The following is a 17,904-nucleotide window of genomic DNA, read 5'->3' as shown; positions in this document are numbered from 1 at the left end:
GTTACTCACTTTAGCATTAAGCTTGCATTTTTTTGGAGTTACACTTGAATTGAAATCAGGTATACTAAGTAGCATTCTGTTACAAAGGCCTTTGTGACACAGTGGTAGCATTCTACCTCTGGGCCAGAAGCTCCAAATTCAAGTCCCATGCCAAGACTTGTTGACCATGGAAGGAGCATTCCTGACCTGATTCAACAGGCAGTGACTGAACCCTAGAATCCTTCCACTATTCCAGAAAGAGAAAGAAATTGTGTGTGAAGAGCTGTAGCCTGTGAAGGATCCGTCTAGTTCTAATTCAGTTAATCTTAACGTGTGCATTTTACAGTGTCTTAAGATGTTCAAGATGGTGGACTTGGCTTTTTTGGTCAGTTATTAAATATTGAAGTATTTGACAAAAAAAACAAGATTTCTCATCTTGGGAATGAATTGCAGGCGCTTGGTTAACAAAGTCAACATGAATATAGAGACAAGTTGCTTAACATTGGCTTCAGTTGATAATACTTCTACACTTGTATCTGATAACCTAGGATTGCATAGTTTTGTTCGAGTACTTTTTGCTACTGTTTCACTGTGCGTCTAATTTTAAAAGTTGTTTTTTGTTTTAAATTCATTTTTCTTGCATTTTTAACTTTACTATGACTGCCTGATATTGTTGACAGTTGAATGAAGTACATGAATTACTAAGAAATCAAGGATATAGCCAAATCTGACTGACATAAGTTAAGTGGCAATGGTTGGTATTTCCTGAGAATGTGACCTGTCTATTGTTCAACAGACGAAATGAAGTTGAACAAAAAAGTTTGTCTGTGGTTCCTTAACACCAATTTGCTAAGAGCCCTGGCTATGTGTAAATATTCCCTTTTAAAACATTGACTCATCAATCTTGAATTTTTCACTGAATTTGTTAGGACTGCTTACAAATTATTTTGATGCAAACTGTCCCATAACCACCTAGCTCTAGTTTTTAAAAAAAGCATTATTTTTTCTTAACCAGACAAGTTGAACTGGAAGAAACTGCATTCAGAATGCACAGGAATTAAGCAAGGGAAAATGGATGGTGCCCTTCGTGCCCAGAATTTGAAATAACTTTTTTAAAGGTCCAATCTCTTTATTCCAAAGCTCAAGAGTCCTACATTTTTTAGATGTCCAGTGGGACAGTTTTATGTTTGTGATGTGCACAGTATACAAACATCTTTATTTGTGCAATAGCACAGGGAAGGCCTCCACTCTGAGGACATTTGAAAGTGTTTTGGAATACAGGCTTTGGTGCATCAAGTAAATGGAGATTGCAGTGCATCTTCAACAAAGGAGGGCAGAAACCAAAGTTTGCCCAACAACTCTGTTTTGAATAAAGGCTCTGGTTATTTACACTAGACTGTTTTAAGCCCCAGTGATGTAAGAAAGTCTTACAATATTAGCTATTCAACAACATGGTTAACAAATCTCAGTCTTATTAGTGTGTTTTAAATGTATTTTTGGATATAGTAAAATTACTAATTAATGTAATTTTACTAAAGTAGCTTTCTAATATACAAAAGCTATTTCTTTGGGCACTGTTTTTGAGTTAGTCTTATGAATTTTTTTCTGCAATAGCCAGAAAAATATGAAAGAGCTCACTTGAATTTTTGCAGAACATACCGAGAAGGGTTCCTTTTCTTGAATATAAAAAGGAAAAGATGACCTTCTGGAGAAAAGTCTGCAAAATATCACTGTTAATGAAAACTTTCAGTTTTATGTCCCAACAGAGGCAACCCTGCTAACTTTTTTTCTGTTCAATTTCTTCGATGGTTCACCCGAACTTCATATGACAGAATGAGGGAACCTTTAAAAATGGTAAGTATTGCAAGATTCTTTAAGGATCTTGTTATCTTTACAGACACAATAGAAAGTCTGACACTTCTAGATTTATTTGAACTGAATCGTACACTGACTGAAACACGTTTACTTCCAGTTGTAAACAAAGGGGTTTACCTTGTAAAATAGTCTGTGGCCAAAACTAATAACTGAACATTTATGTTTCAGTTTGCACCTAAGCCACAAGTTGGGCCTTGAGCCCAATTTATTGATTGCCTCATTCCAGTCTTTTGCCATTGCAATGTGCATTGGTGCCAACTTCCAAAAATTGAAAAATTGGCAGAACAAAGAGGTCAGGATGTTTTCTGGCTGTGAGTACTTTCACTCCATGAAGCGTCATTTGCCAATTGTTTTAGATACTTGCCATGAATCTTGGAAAGTCGAATGTAAACTATAGTCGCTTTTGACAAAAGCACAGCAAAATAATTTACAAGAATTACCTTCTTGGACAAGGTAACCAGAAACAAATTTATTTTCTGTTCAGTTTTGACCTTTTTCTCCAATCTTTAACAAATCAATTTTTATTGCCCAGTTTGTTCTCTGTTCACCATTTTATTTTTGATTTCACCCAGTTTCCTTTGTGCATCTTTATTTTTCTTTTTGCATTTTAATTTCAGTCACTTTTGGGACTGGGAAAGAAAGATTTGGAGATCAACTTTTTTTGTTGCCAGTTTCTATCAGCTGCTTGGTCAGTGTACCATTTGAAGTTATGGTGTAAATGATACAGCAGGCTCTGGTTTGAAAAAAACCTTAACTGCTAAAAAGTGTTACTTTTGAACACTCATTTTAAAATGTACCATTGCTATCACTCCATTTGTGAATGTGGAATGAGGATTGGTAATCATTCCTCCCTGGATTTCTGATCTAACTTTGAGTCAACAGAATTCCACTTCAAAGCTGATATGCTTGTACTTGGCTTGTCACCAAAAGTGATGAAGAATGCTGTGACACACTTGACCCACATTGCTTAAAATAATACATGTTGGTGTGACATGGTTCAGGGCTTGAAATTAATTGCAACCCAGTAGCAAAATTAAAAATCCACTTGAATCTAGGGTTGATGACTAGAATACACACTGTCTATTCCAGTACCAATTCAGCTGGTGGTGCCTTTTGTTGGGAAAATACTACAAATCCCAAGATCAGTGGGGTCATTGCCCTGTTTACAATATGGTGGCCCACTTACAACATTTTGGCGTACCATTAGTGGTAACGTTTGGCAAGAATTGTCTTGCTGTCAGAATGTTGACTGGAAGTGTTCAAGCTGTGCTACTGGTTTACAAGCAAGTGATTGAAGTTTGCTACTGGGCATTTAAAGAGAAAAAAAATCTTGTCCTGTCTCAACTGATAGTAATGATGGTACTGCATCTGAAGAAAAGTGCCAAATTCCTTGCATTGAATGCTCCATTGTTCTGCCAACCCCAGTTTTGAATCCATGAATGCAGTGACTGAAGCATGTTTGTTTGAATGTAACAACAGACAATAATGAAGTCCAGGGTTTCTCCCATGAAGGACTCCAACCAATTCCAGCACTGCAGCAGTAGATGTTGCATCATTTCCTGTATAAGTTTGCTGATAGATGCAACACTAAATTATTTTGTTCATATAGCATAGTAAATCAAAATTCTGCGACAACATTGCAGCAGCATAATTTTCCACTATGTATTTGGATTAAAAGCTCATAGTTGATCTGTTTTACTGTGCATGCTTTCATCAGGATTGTTATCTGCTTTAAAACTGTCCGCTATTGGGTTGGGAATTTTGCTAGAACTTTTGGAGCATCAGAAAAATCATTGATCAAGGCACTGCTGATGGCTCAGTCAGCTTCAGTAGCTGAGCCATACAGAAGGGCAAGACCCCAAGCTTGGTACTGAGTCTCTTTGGAACAAATGGACTTCAATCAGGAAGTCAGTGAAATTCTGCTATTGTACTCAGTACCTCAAGGTTAAGAGTGTAAATCAGCTAAGGTTCCTTCCCTCATGGTCATCCAGTGACCTCCCTGCTCCAACACCTTGCTAAAAATGATCAGGTAGCTGTCTGGCAAGGATGGGATTGGTTCAACTGTGATGCTGTGGTTAAGTAACCTGCTGACACTCATGAAAGATCTGCTGTGGAAGATCATTCAGATGAAGTACCTAAAAATATACATGGATACCAGTAGGGATTTCATACTTTCTCAGAAGGAAGTTGAGATAAATAATAGTTTTAGGAGTAAAGTTCTTGGATGAACTGATGAACACATAGGAAATAGAAGCAATAGACCATGTGACCATTTGACTCTGTCCCGCCATTTGAAGTGATGATTATGTTTGATCTGCTGCCTCAACTCTACTTTCCCTACCGAATCTGATGCATGTTTATGTTCAAGCAGTATGATGGAAGTTCCATTCAAATAAACTAAATTGGTATGGATAGCCTTGTTTTTTTTAAAGAAATTTGCAAATACCAAACAAGTCAATTTGTACGTTCAATATAAAGCTATTTTTTAAGAGTTAACGGATGTTAGGTTTAATGTACTAATTTGTTTTCTATGGAAACATAATATATCCTAGTCAGCGATGGGAATGTGATATGTGACTGATGTTTCTGTAATGGGCGACTAGATTAATGCTTCACCTGCATTTCAAAGTCAAAACCTATTGAATTGCGCTTCACATCCCCATTTTCTTTCCTTGTGTTTCCTACATTCACCAATTTATTGTGAGGTATGATTACAATAGCCCTGCTGTCTTGAGCCCAAGTACTGAATATAAGTGGGCTGTTGATTGCCTTTATTTATTCTTTCATGAGCAGTGAGTGTTGCTTGCTGGATCAGCATTTGTTGCCCATCCTTAATTGCCCTTGAACTGAGGAACTTGAAAGGCCATTTCAGAGGGTAGTTAAAAGTCAACAACATTGCTGTGAATCTGGAGTCACACGTAGGCCAGATCAAGTTAAGGACAACATATTTCTATGATTTTCTTCCCTAAAGAACATTAGCGAGCCAGATGGGCTTTTACAGTCCAGTGACAATGCCACTCTGTCACTGCTGAAAAGAGTTTGGAAAGTTCTTAATTTTATACAGTTCCAGCCAAGTTAAAATTATAATGAGATGTTAAGCATGGCAATGTTTAAGCTAACACCAGGTCATTTTTGCAGCCATCTTCATCTCTTTGGCAAAAAACTTCTCAGCATAGTGAAGCTACAGACATGCCTGGGAATTGCTGACAAACTTAACCCTACGATTTTCATTTGAACGTTGCTTAGAATGAGCTGTCTCTGTTTAGTATATTTCCCAAATAGGGCTGGCCATTGGGAACAAAGTTATTTTTACTGAGCAGCAGCTTTATCTGTGTTGCCTCAGTGCCTCGTCTTCCAGTTCCCTCTCTTCTTTCTCCTTTTCACTGCAGTGTAAAAATTTAATTAGTGAATGCTTAATTCTTCAGTGCAAGTGCACTTGTGTTCTCAATCTAATTAATTCATTTAAAGGGTTGAAATCTTCTAATGGGTTTACGATATATAAAACATAGAACAGTACAGCACGGTACAGGCCCTTTGACCCTCGATGTTGTGCCATGCTACGTCCAAACCCAAGCTCAAGCTATCCCACTCCCTATCATTCTGGTGTGCTCCATGTGCCTATCAAACAACCGCTTGAAAGTTCCTAAAGTGTCCAACTCCACTATCACAGCAGGCAGTGCATTCCACACCCCAACCACCCTCTGCGTAAGGAATCTACCTCAGACATCCCTCCTACATCTCCCATCATGAACCTTATAACAATGCCCCCTAGTAACAGCTACATCCACACAAAGAAATTGTCTCTGAACGTCCACTCTATCTATCCCCCTCATCATCTTATAAACTTCTATTAAGTTGCCTCTCATCCTCCTCTGCTCTAAAGAGAAAAGCCCCAGCTCCCTCAGCCTTTCCTCATAAGACCTACCCTCCAAACCAGGCAGCATCCTGGTAAACCTTCTCTGCACTCTCTCCAATGCTTCCACATCCTTCTTGTAGCGAGTTGACCAGAGCTGCACACAATATTCCAAATGTGCTCTCACCAACGTCCTGTATAACTGCGGGATAACCCCACGGCTCTTAAACTCCATCCCCCTGTTAATAAACACTAACACACTATAAACCTTCTTCACGGCTCTATCCACTTGAGCGGCAACCTTCAGAGATCTGTGGATACGAACCCCAAGATCTCACTGTTCCTCCACGTTCCTCAGAACCTTGCCGTTGACCCTGTAATCCACATTCAAGTTTGTCCTACCAAAATGAATCACCTCGCACTTATTATCTGATGGTGACTGCCTTCTTTGATGTTCCCGAACTTGGTTTGAGGCAGTTAGTGAGTCAAACTGTTTCCTAAGACTCAGTATCTATAACATATGTCAGAATGATTGTTTGCACTCTGGTATGTCCCTTAAGAACATAATGAGAAATCGGAACAGAAATAGCTCTTTTAGCCTGCTGTGCCATTCAGTAAGATCGTGACTGGCTGGATCTTGGTTTCAACTACTCTTTCCTCTATTTCCGCCATAGCTCTTGACTTCCCTATCTTTCAAAAACCTGCTTATTTCCACCTTGAATATATTGAATGATTTGACCATCACATCTGTTTGGCGTGAAGGGTTGGCAATCTATTGATGAGAAGAAATTCCTCCCCAAAATAAATGGGCAGCCTTTTATTCTGAAATTATGCCCTTTAGATCTAGGGGAAAACATCCTCTCAGCATATACTTTGTCAAGCCCCCTCAGAATCTTGCATGTTTCCATAAGAGAGTATCTCTTTTTTTTTAAACTCGTTTGACTATCGGCCCATAATACTCAATCTTTCCTCAAAAGACAACCTCTTTTATCCCAAGGATGAAGCAAGTGAACATTCTTTGAACTGTCTCCATGCAAGTATACCTGCCCTTGAATAAGGAGACCAAAACTATGTGCAGTACTCCTACAGTCTCACCAATTCCCTGTATATTTGTAGCAAGACTTCCCTGCTTTTGTACTCTACCCTCCTTGCAGTAAAAGCCTAGTTTCCATTTACTTTCCTAATTGCTTGCTGCACCGGCATGCTCGCTTTTGTGTTTTTATCTAGAAGTCAACCGAGATCTGTTTACTCCAAGATTCTGCAGTCTTTCTTGATTTAAGTAATATTTTGCCTTTGTTTTTCTTGCCCGAGTGTATAGTCTCATATTGTTGCATGCATCTGCCAAATGTTTTTGCCCACTTGCTTAATTAACCTTGCCTCACTCATATTATCCATTTGCAGATTCTTGTAGAAGATTATCAGATTGTTTATCAATCTGTTTGAACCATGTCATGACTACTCCTCCCATGGTCAGTAAGTCCTGGAGTGGGATTTGAACTCAAAGCAGGGATGTTACTTGCTGAGCCACAAGATCTTGTCTTCACCCAAGTCCTACAGATTGTATATAGTTGAGGCCCTAGCACTGATCCCTCTGGCACCTCGTTAGTTTTGGTTTGCCAACCTGAAACTGACCCATTTATCCCTACCTCTGGCAAACTAACAAAAATCAATTCTCTGCCTGTGCTAATATATTGCTTACAGCACAATGGACTCTTGGTTAAGTCATGCAGTAACCTTTTTATGTGGAACTGTATCAAATGCATTTGCGAAATCCAAATATGCTATGCTATATCAATTGGTTTCCCTTTATCTACTATTGTTACACTCTCAAACTTAATAAATTTGCCAAACACTATCCTTCTTTCTTAGTAGCATTTTCTAACTGTCACTACTACTTAGTAATGGATTTTAACATTTTCCCAATGACAGTTGTTTGACTAACTAGCCAATAGATTCCTGCTTTTGTCTCCCTACTTTTTCAAATAAAGTTTTACAGTTAACATTCTTTCTCCCTGCTGCATTAGAGCGCCTAAAACTTAAGACGTCAACTCATAACTTTGAGCTGGAGTTCATCAAGTTCCAGACATGGAAGATATGATTGTTGTGAATCACACTGTCCACCAAAATCCACATGCTATAGCTGTAACACATCACCTGCCCAACCATTGCTATTTAACTAATTAGCTTTTCAAGTTTTGCAATTTCACTCAATTGTCTATTTATAGTTTTTGAAGTAGATTACACTCATTAACAATAGCAGGAAGGGAGAGTGTTAACTGTAAAACTTTACTCAAAAAAGTAGGGAAACCAAAACAGGAATCCATAGGCTAGTTAGCCAAACATCTGTCATTGGGAAAATGTTAAAATCCATTATTAAGTAGTTTTGTCTACGGTCCAAATTTAAAGCAGCAACTCCTACCCCCACCTCACCAAATTTCCACTCTAGCTAATTATCAATCACATCTCTTGTTCTGTGACATCTTACTTGCATCAAGTGTTGCGAAGTTGAGTACAGTAATTGTAGATTGGTGTTTGTAAAATATTAGAGAAGAGGCATTGCATAGTCCTTTTAAAAGGTGATGCTTTTTCTGTGCTTTGAGAGAGAAAAGATGCAAATACACATAGTGCCCCAAATGAAACATTTGTATCAAAAGGCCAACCAGAAGTGTTACCAAGGCTTTCAGGCTTTTGAATTTTTTTGTATTTAGCCAATCAATTTGAATCAGAACAGACTTTTGAATTTAGCTGATCAATTTGAATCAGGCACTTAGATACCTGCAATCTATTATTAAATTTAAATCTGATGGTTTTGGCAACTTAGGACCAGTCCTGTTGTGGGGGATATTGATATGTAATCACAGGTATAAAAGGAAGTGGGCAGTGAGACAAGGAGAGAGACCAACTATTGCATGCCACAGCTTAAAACCCTATCTAGATAGCAAAGGTACCAAAGAAGAAAGAAAAATCACACAGTAGGCCCAGAATATTCCGGAAGAGACAACCTGGTTGTAATTTGGAGAGTGACTAAAATTCTCTTGTTTTGTTAATGAGTGGGAATTGTATTTGTTGGAATAGCATTCCATTAGAATTGTGTTTTTTTTCAGTTTGTAATAGTTTAGTTAACTTATTCACTGTTAGATGAATAAATTGTTACTTGTTGATTTTGGGGAGTGTCAGGGAGCTATTTTGATTTAGCCACTAAAAGTTGCTGAAGAGCAGATCATACCACTTCGCACTTTTTACATATTATAGGGTGAGGCGCTCCTCTTTGAGTGGTCCGGTGAAAGTTTTCGGGGTGGGGGGGTCAACCTCTGCTTTATAATGCAAAGTTTTGAAAGAAATTGAATACCGTATAGTCACTTTGAATAGAGGTCTCTATTTTCTGCTCTGGTCCCACTCAGCAGCTGCTCCTACTGGTCTCGGACCTCCTCTGCCAATGCTCTTTACATCTTACTCTCTGGTCTTGCTGGGTTCCTGCGCCTCCTGTTTCTGGCCTACTTTGCCACTGCTTTTTATATTTTGCTCCAGTCACACACTGCTGTCAGTTTACATTGAGGTGCCCAACCTAGTCAAAATTTAAAAACTGGAAAAGAAGGCATACACATTAGCCGTATTCGCACATATCTTCATGTGACGTCTGAGGAAAGGAACACTATAACAGTTGTGTAGACCGTTTGATATGCACAACAAGCTTCCAAAAGTTGTAAAAAAATTCCAATAATCTGCTTTATGTATTGGTGGTTAAAGGATCAACCACCTTTTGTCTCTCTAAGCACAGAAAAAGCATCACTTTTTAAAAGGACTATGCAATGCCTTTTTTCTAGCATTTTACAAACACCAATCTACAATCACTCTACTCAACTTCACAACACTTGATGTGTTTAGTGGCTATGTCAAAACATTTGAAGAGGTAGGAGATATTCATCAATTGTCAGATTTATTATTTCCACTTGAACAATAAAATTGAATCTTAGTTTAATAACCCACACAATAAAAAGACACCTTCAACCAGCTTGCATCTAAAACTAGCCCAGTTGGCTAGTTTTCATGGTTAAGAACTTGTTCGTGATCCCAGGCAATATTTTGAAATTGTGGCAAAGGAGGAAGCATTAACAAAGAATATAGAGGAATATATTCCAACTTGTATATTGAGTACACTAATGGAAAAAGTGAGCTTCATAGAAGGAGCCCCTCACATGGAGTCCTGGAATCATTGAGGTGTACAGTGCAGAAGAGGCCTTTTGGTCCATGTGAAGGTGGCAGTGCACAATCATGTTTCGTGTTTAGTTGTGTTTGTTACATTGCTTATGAGGATTAAAGACAATTTATTAATGTATTTCAGTTGAGAAGGGCTTCAACTTTATTTGCTTTCTTCTGTATACATGTGTGTGTACATGCTATGCCAGGCAAATAGAAATGCAACTTTGTTTAGAGATTTTGTAACATCATTCATTTGGTGTCAGATACTTGGCTACCCCAGTCCAATCAAAATAGAGAATAAGTCAAATAGGCTTACTTCCTTATTTGCTCTGGATACAATCCATCTTGATGTCAATACTTTTCCACATGGCTTCCAGAATTGGCATTATACTTTACCAGCACGATGAACTTAATTGTTTGGGAATCTTTATTTGACAAGCTCTGCATTTTAATATTTAAGCTATGTGACTGCTTTATAATTAAAGAGCATTTTAAACTAAATTCTCTATCTAACTGATGCCTTTATTAAAGGGAGTTGCTCACTGATATGAAACTGCTATTTCAAAACAACCAGACATTTCATCTAGATGAATTTAATAAGTGTTGCACTGGACGCTTGTGTGGATGTTAAAAATAAGTTAAAGGAGACGGTGATTTGTGATTTTCTGACCCACTAACAAATTATACTGTACATACTTATATCATGTTCACTGAACCCTGTTTCACCTGTGGTTCCAATTCAGATGTACTTGTAGCTATGTCAAGGCTGCTTTGGTAGATTTCTGCATTTGCGGGCAGCTGTACAGATATGGCCAATATGACTCCCTTGTATTTCTCGTTGCAAGCATTGCTTTGTGTTTTCCCTGGAAAAATAATTTCCTCCAAGTTACATATAACTGCATTTTGAGATGCCCAACAGCTCAGCGTTTTTTTTACACAGCTTCAGCTGTCATTCTGCTCAATCCTTCCTTCATCTCTATCTTGTTAGCAAAAACATCTTCACTCTTCTTGTGGGAGAGACTAGAACTTTAAAATAAAGGATCTCCCACTTAAGATGAAAATGAAAGTTTCTTTTTCCTGAGGGTTGTGGGTCTTTGGAACCCTCTTCCTTCAGAGAGCAGTGAAGATAAGGTCATTGAATATTTTAAAGGCTGATTTGACTCTTGACTAACAATGAATCAAGGTTATTGGAGCTAAGCAGGATGCAGAGCTGAGGCCACAATCAGATCTATTACAATCTTATTGAATAGCGAGCATGCTTGAGAGGGCAAATGGCCTGTTCTGACCATTCTGTAATGATCGTCCTATAGAGCAAAGATAACACTTGGTTTTTCTTCATTAGGAACTTTCATTTTAAATACATCCTTCCCTCAGCTCCAGCATAGAGTACGTACATGAAAAGGTTAATTAAATTTGATCAATATCTCAAGGGAATTGAATTTCAAAATGAGGAACTGATGTGTTAGTTGTACTGGGCTGTGGTTAGATCTCCTTTCCAATGCTACCTTTCATTTTAGCACCAGACTTCAGGAAATGAATGCTGATTTCTCCTGTTTTGTTTCTATATAATTTTCTAAGTTTTAGTGATCTGAACACATTCGAGGCAATTGTGTATTATACAGAATGCCCATTCGATGTGCCAGGCTGGAATTGGTCAGCTCTGCTTCAATGAAGCAAATTTTACTGGCTAGAATAGTTGACTAGGCATTAATGTATTCTTCAGTTTGACCACACTTCTATGTAGTTCCCCCTTTCCAGTTGCATTATGTCCCTTGTGCAAATTAGCATCTTCAGTGGAAGACAATTTCCATGCAATGTTGAGGCATTGAAGTATGAAAATATCTTTTTTGGATTATGGCTGACTGTATGAAAATTCACTATTTGGTTAATCAAAAGATCAGTGTGAAATTTAGAAAGATATTAAAAGACATCCTGACTTTGATACTTGGCTGGGTTGTAGTGTAGGTGATCAGGACATGATAAAATCAGTGTTTGAGGGTGCAAACTGACCACCCGCTTATTTTCCACTGTCCCTCTACTATTTGTTTTATTTTCTCACCTGTCAAATCTCTTCTTTAATATCTGGAAAAACCATCTTCGGCATTTATGCTTGAATCTTTTGCACCCATCCCTCCACTATTTCTGACTGTATAACAACATCAACACCCTTGGATCCTGCTTCAGTTTGTCTGGTGCTTAAACCTTGATCTGTGATCTTGACATATCACTGAACTTTTCCAGTGCTCTCTTGGCCAGCCTCCTGTTATTTGCTGTCTGTGTGCTAACCTGCACAAAGCTCCACATGTGCGTTACCTGTGTTTGCTGAGCTACATTGGCTCCCAGTTTCCTGACACCTTAATTTTAAAATGGTCATATTCATGTTCAAATCGCTTTTGTGGTCTTGCCCCCAACTGTCCTTTAACAACTTTGATGTTTCTGATTTGGGCCTCACTTGAACACGTTGCTATTGACAACTGATTTTTTAGTTGTTTACTTCCTAAGCTGTGAAACCCTTTAGGATGTTCCTAATGTTAAAAGTGCTACCTAAATTTGTTTTTGACTTTGAAACGACTGCATTGAAATTTGTGAGTGTAGAGTTGCTATTTCTCAACTGGTACTTTTCTACTTGACTATTTTCCATTGTCTTTGCATTGGCAAAGCTTACAACCTGTTCCTAACTCTTTGCCGCAGTTGTAAAAAAGTACCTATCTAGAGATGCTCAAGAGTCATATGCTTTTTTTCCTTTGGTTAGAGCTTGATCTTTCTTGCCCCTTCCCAAGATTGAAAATCAGTGGGTGGACTATGCTCAGAAGCCACACTCTACCACTTACCACAAATGGAATACCAAACTTGTACTGGAGCAATTTATTTAATGGCTGATTTAACCTTTCTTTTGATCTTATGAGACCTTGGGAATCCCACCTCAGCGTCTTTGTTAAAGTATATTTAAACTTTTTCTGCATTGGATGGAGCTTCCTTTGCAAGCAAAATATGATTCTGTTGAACTACTGTAGCATTTTAAATGGATGTTGTTTTAATTTCTATTGAGGCTGCTGTGAAATTGCCTTTGGTTCAAAGGTTTAATCCCCAGAAGCGCAGGTTGTTAGGTGGTATTGTTTAGGACAAAGTAGACAAAATGTCAGATGAATCTTCTATCTTGTATTGTCTATACTCTCATATATTGCTTTGGGACAAATGAGTCATCCAACACACCTGAAAATTATTTGCACCATTTAGTGTTGAAATTATTTTTTCAACACATTGACCTGTTGTTGGATCCTGAATTGGAATTGCAACAGTAAACGAAGCATGGGAGAATTACTTTTCAAATTCTGTTATTCATAAGGAGGTTGACAATTTATAAAATACATTGAATCTGTATGAAAGAACGACAATAATAACTGAGATTTATATAACATTTTAATGTAACAATGTTCCAAGAAGCTTCACAGGAGCAACATATGACACAGGCACGAAAGGAGTTATATGACCAAGGCTTGGTCACAAAGGTAAGTTTTAAGGTATGTCCTGAAGGAGGAAAGTGAAGTATGGAGGTGGAGCAGTGTAAGGATGGAATTGCGGAGCTTAGGCCCTAAGTAGTTTGAAAGCATAACCACAATGCTTACTCTGTTTCTGTTTTGCATGCTGCCAGACCTGAGTATTTTCAGCATTTTCTGTTTATTTACAGTTGACCTCTATACCCATGTTTCCATATGACTTTCACAAAAAAAATAGTATTTGCCAATTTGTGTGGGACCATGGTTTTCAGTGCACACTATGAAGGGAAGTGGTGCCATCCTAGGGCCATAACAAGATTGCTTAGCTAGGTATTAGAAAGTAGACAAACACTCAGTTTGTAGATTATGCAGAGTGCATATGCCAGACCAACCGGTGATACTAGATCAATGAGAACACTGGCAATAGGTCTACAAGTTTTAACAATGCAAAGGGAACATTGTGATAAATATAGTCAATCTCAAGAATAGAATAATAGAGTTTATAATTCATTAAAATATCCCTCCATTGATTTTTTTTTTGACTAATGTTTATCCAATGCTTTCTTACAATTACAAAAGTTATCACTTTCATTTGTAGCTGATTCCAAACATTTCCAAATTGCTATGCATATTAGGTGAATACCTTCTGTTGAAGCTGCAAATGGTTGTCCAGAATTTAGATTTGCTTTTTAATAGAATATTTAAGGAGAATTAGCAATTTCACTTTTTGCTGGACTAGATATCTGAACGTGCCATTTGTCTGAACGTATGGAGCATAAACACAGGCGTGGACTATTTAGGCCAAATGGCATGTTGCTATGTTATATATCCTATGTAATCCTAACAGTATGAAGCTGTATTAAAATTATCACATGCATTTTGTGTAGAGGGTGGCATGCGTGAGAACATGAAACATGGTAGACTACCTCCTCTTGAATTGATTTCAAAAGCATAATTTTCAGGATGAAATACAATTGAAAATGAGGTGAAATATATACAGTATTTTTCATATATTGAATACACATAACTCAAAACAGAGCTGTAAGTTTTTCCCAACATGCAGGAGATATTATGACTTGAATATATCTGGTGGTAATGGTAAATCCAGTTGTGTATTGTTCCTAATTTTGGATTATATTTCTCAGTTCCTGGACCAAAGGGACAGTTCAGCAGCCTAGACACCAAGACCTTTAACTCTGGTATGTATTTTTCTGTTCACTATTTTTTTCTAAATAATGTGTGGTAAACATATTTGTTGCAAATTCATTCCTGTCATTGTTCCTCCAGCTTTATCAATGCTTGTCTTTGCATTCACACAAATATTGCCTAGCCTGTGACACCAACATCCCATGAATTTTTTAAAAATTTAGGCTATGTGGGCGCGTGTGAAAATGTCAAGATTTTTCAGATAAATGATGCTTCTGTATTATACAAAGTATTTTTGTCTCTTCATCTTTTTTCTACAATTTGCCTACAATTTCATAAATGGCTAGTTTTCAGTTTAGCTTCAGGTCAAAACAAAACAGCATAATTTTATAGGAGTTGAAGATCTTGTATGTATGGGTGCAGTGCACAGAAATGGGACCAGATGGCCCATCATCTCTTGTGCTAGCTCCTTTAAGAAGCCTATAAAATTGTTCCCATTTGCCCTACTGTTTTCCAAATCCATGCTGTAAAATTTCAGGTCAATTACAATTGTCTCACTGAGTTGGGGGAGCTGACCTTAAAAGCAACGCTTAGTTCAAACTAGCTACAGAGCACACTGGGTACAAGTATGTTGTCACGTTTCACAGAATTGATTATCTAATCACAGTAACTACAAAAAATGACAGTGAAAGGCAGGGAGATATTCAGTTCATTTTGGAACACCAGTTCCCAATCCTCTGGTTCACTATTCTGTTGACTGTAGCCCATCTTCTTCCTGGTCATTGTCTGAGTTGTGAGCATAAAGATCCCAAGAACTTTTCTTTATATTCAATTTAGACCCAGCCTGTGTGCATGATCCATGGTGTTTCTGAGCTCTCATTGATTCAGGCAGTGCAAGATGGGTTTCTGTTTGGTTTCTGAAGGATGATGGTCATCTGATGTCATTCCTTTTATCTTCTGTCTCGTTCAGTAAGGTGTCTGTCAGTTGTAGGATGTCCAAGTCATTCTAGTTATTTCACTAAGTTTTCTGGTTTTCTTTAAAGATAACTGAATGCCTCAAGGAATTTTAGATATTTGCTTATTTGAGAAAGGAGAACAAGTCTACAAGATTAAGAGGGGCATGGACAGAGTGGATAGCCAGAAGCTTTTTCCCAGGGTGGAAGGGGACATTGGCTTAAGGTGCGAGGGGCAAGGTTGAAAGGCAGTGTATGAGGCAGATTTTTTTACACAGAATACTGGGTGCCTGGAACTTGCTGCTTGGGCGGGATAGTGGAAGCAGATACGATGGTGAGTTTTAAGGGGCATATGGACAAATACATGAATAGGATGGAAATAGAGGGATATGGCCCCCTGAAGAGTAGGGGGTTTTAGTTCAGTCAGGCAGCATGGTTTATGCAAGCTTGGAGGACCGAAGGGTATAATTTTCTTTGGTGTCAACTCAGTCTGACAATTTTAATGGTTAATTTCTGGGCCCATCAACCCAGATGTCTTATGTAGGTATCCTATAGAGTTTCCATTAAGATAGGTACGTATGTTTATTGCTAGTTTCTGTTCCTGTTGTGACTGTTCGTGGTTGGAATGAAGCTAATTGAAAGGTTTAATGTGAAACACAATCTTAACCTGATTGAAATTACAAAGTCACTTCATTCCTAAAATGTGTGTAAAATATATCAGTGTGAAAGGACAATCTTCACATTAAAGCTGAGGGAGTAAAGCACAGCATGATTCATGTTCATTAGTAAAGTCAAAAAGCTGCGTAGCTAGAAAAACTAATTGCAGAATTCAGTTCTTAAACTCTCAGAACAAAAGTGTACATAAATTTCTTATACATTTTAAAAGAAAGTAACTATTTCTCTGTAAAGTTTTGCTCTAGACGAGGGTCATGTGGTACATTTTTACTTGTCATAGAATCCTTGCAGAATGAGATCATTTGGCCCATTAGACCTGCTCTGATGACAACCCTACGCAGGCCCTAACCCCATAACCCAAAATATTTACCTGCCAATCCCCCTGACACTGAGGGGCAATTTAGCCTAGCCAATCAATCTAACCAGCTCATCTTTGGACTGGGAGGAAACTGGAGAACCTGGAGGAAATCCAGATCGGAATGCCTCTCTTGTCAAGCCCCTTATAGTGTAATAGTATCTACATTTACCATAATTACATAGAATATAAGATTTGGTTAATTGATTAAAATATCTTAGATCATAGATCATAGAACCCTACAGTGCAGAAAGAGGCCTCTTTCTGCACTGTAGGGTTCTATGATCTATGATCTTAATCACCTAATCATTAAACATGGCTACTGTACAAACTTAGTCTTTGTCTTTCTTGTAATAATCTTGCTGTTTATCATTCAACTCTGAAACTGGAGATTTATCGTGGCTTCCTGGCCTTCCTCAAGAAACTGGAAGATTATCTTTGCTTCAGCAAGAATTGTGCAATGTTTATGCCAAGCTTCATGCTTATGCTTCTCAAACTTAACCTGACAAAGCTTAGCAGTTACCCAACCTCATTCCTATTGAACATCCCTATTCTTTTACATACATAGCAGAACTTTTACATTAACATGATTCTTGCATTGACCAAATCATGCATTGCTTCTTGGCCTTTCATGGGTTCTAAGTGAAACAAGAAATAAAAATCATATAAACCTACAATGCAATTTTCTTCCCTTCATGCAGATATCCAAATTTCTTCTAAAGTTACAACTGAATCTGCTTCCACTATCCTTTCAAGCGATGTTATAAAATCTTGCTTTGGTTAAAAACCACACCTCTATATCTTTTACTAACAAGTCTCTCATTTGATACTTTATTAAATGCCTTTTGAAACACCATGTAAACATCAACTATACTACTGTCATCATTACTTAATTTCGAAAGAACTTGGATCAAGTGAGTCAGATGATATCTCCCTTTAACAAACCATTGTTGGTAATCATTGATTATTGCATGTTTTTCAAGTGGCAGTTAATTGTGTCCTGGATTATTGTCTCTAAATTTCCACAGACTATCCCCCTCACTCTTTTTTGCAACATCAGAATGATATTTGCAAGGTTCCTGTCATCTGGTAGTGGATTGGAACATTCCTACCCTTCCTTTAAACCAGGATGTGCCATTCAGTCCAGAGGACTTCTCTATTTTGAAACCAGACTTCCTCTTTATTTTCTTCTTTATTTTTTATCCTTTCCAATATCTCTAATGCCACTATCAGCCACAGAGGCATCAACATTGGGGAGGGCATGGTTGGGGGCAGGGAACGGCATCTCTATGACATACCATGCAGGGTTGATAACAAGAACTAGCCACCTTGTGAGGTTCTCAACCCTGGAATAAAAATACAGGCCAAGAT

General features: G+C 37.9%; 1 protein-coding gene across 1 annotated transcript in view; it reads left to right on the top strand.

The window, feature by feature from the left end:
• The window catches only part of LOC145355889 (uncharacterized), a 72,490-nt gene that overhangs the window by 14,737 nt on the left and 39,849 nt on the right, over positions 1–17,904 (top strand). Inside the window, exons 5-6 of the mRNA XM_080208354.1 lie at positions 1,812–1,833; positions 14,550–14,603. Coding sequence (XP_080064480.1) covers positions 1,812–1,833; positions 14,550–14,603 — 76 coding nt within the window. The remainder of the gene's footprint in view (positions 1–1,811; positions 1,834–14,549; positions 14,604–17,904) is intronic.

Source organism: Carcharhinus amblyrhynchos, chromosome 2 (assembly GCF_965287045.1).
Source record: "Carcharhinus amblyrhynchos chromosome 2, sCarAmb.v2.hapA, whole genome shotgun sequence".
NCBI lineage: Eukaryota > Metazoa > Chordata > Chondrichthyes > Carcharhiniformes > Carcharhinidae > Carcharhinus > Carcharhinus amblyrhynchos.
The sequence above is the reverse complement of the archived record's forward strand: the minus strand, read 5'-3'. Positions and strand labels throughout refer to the sequence as shown.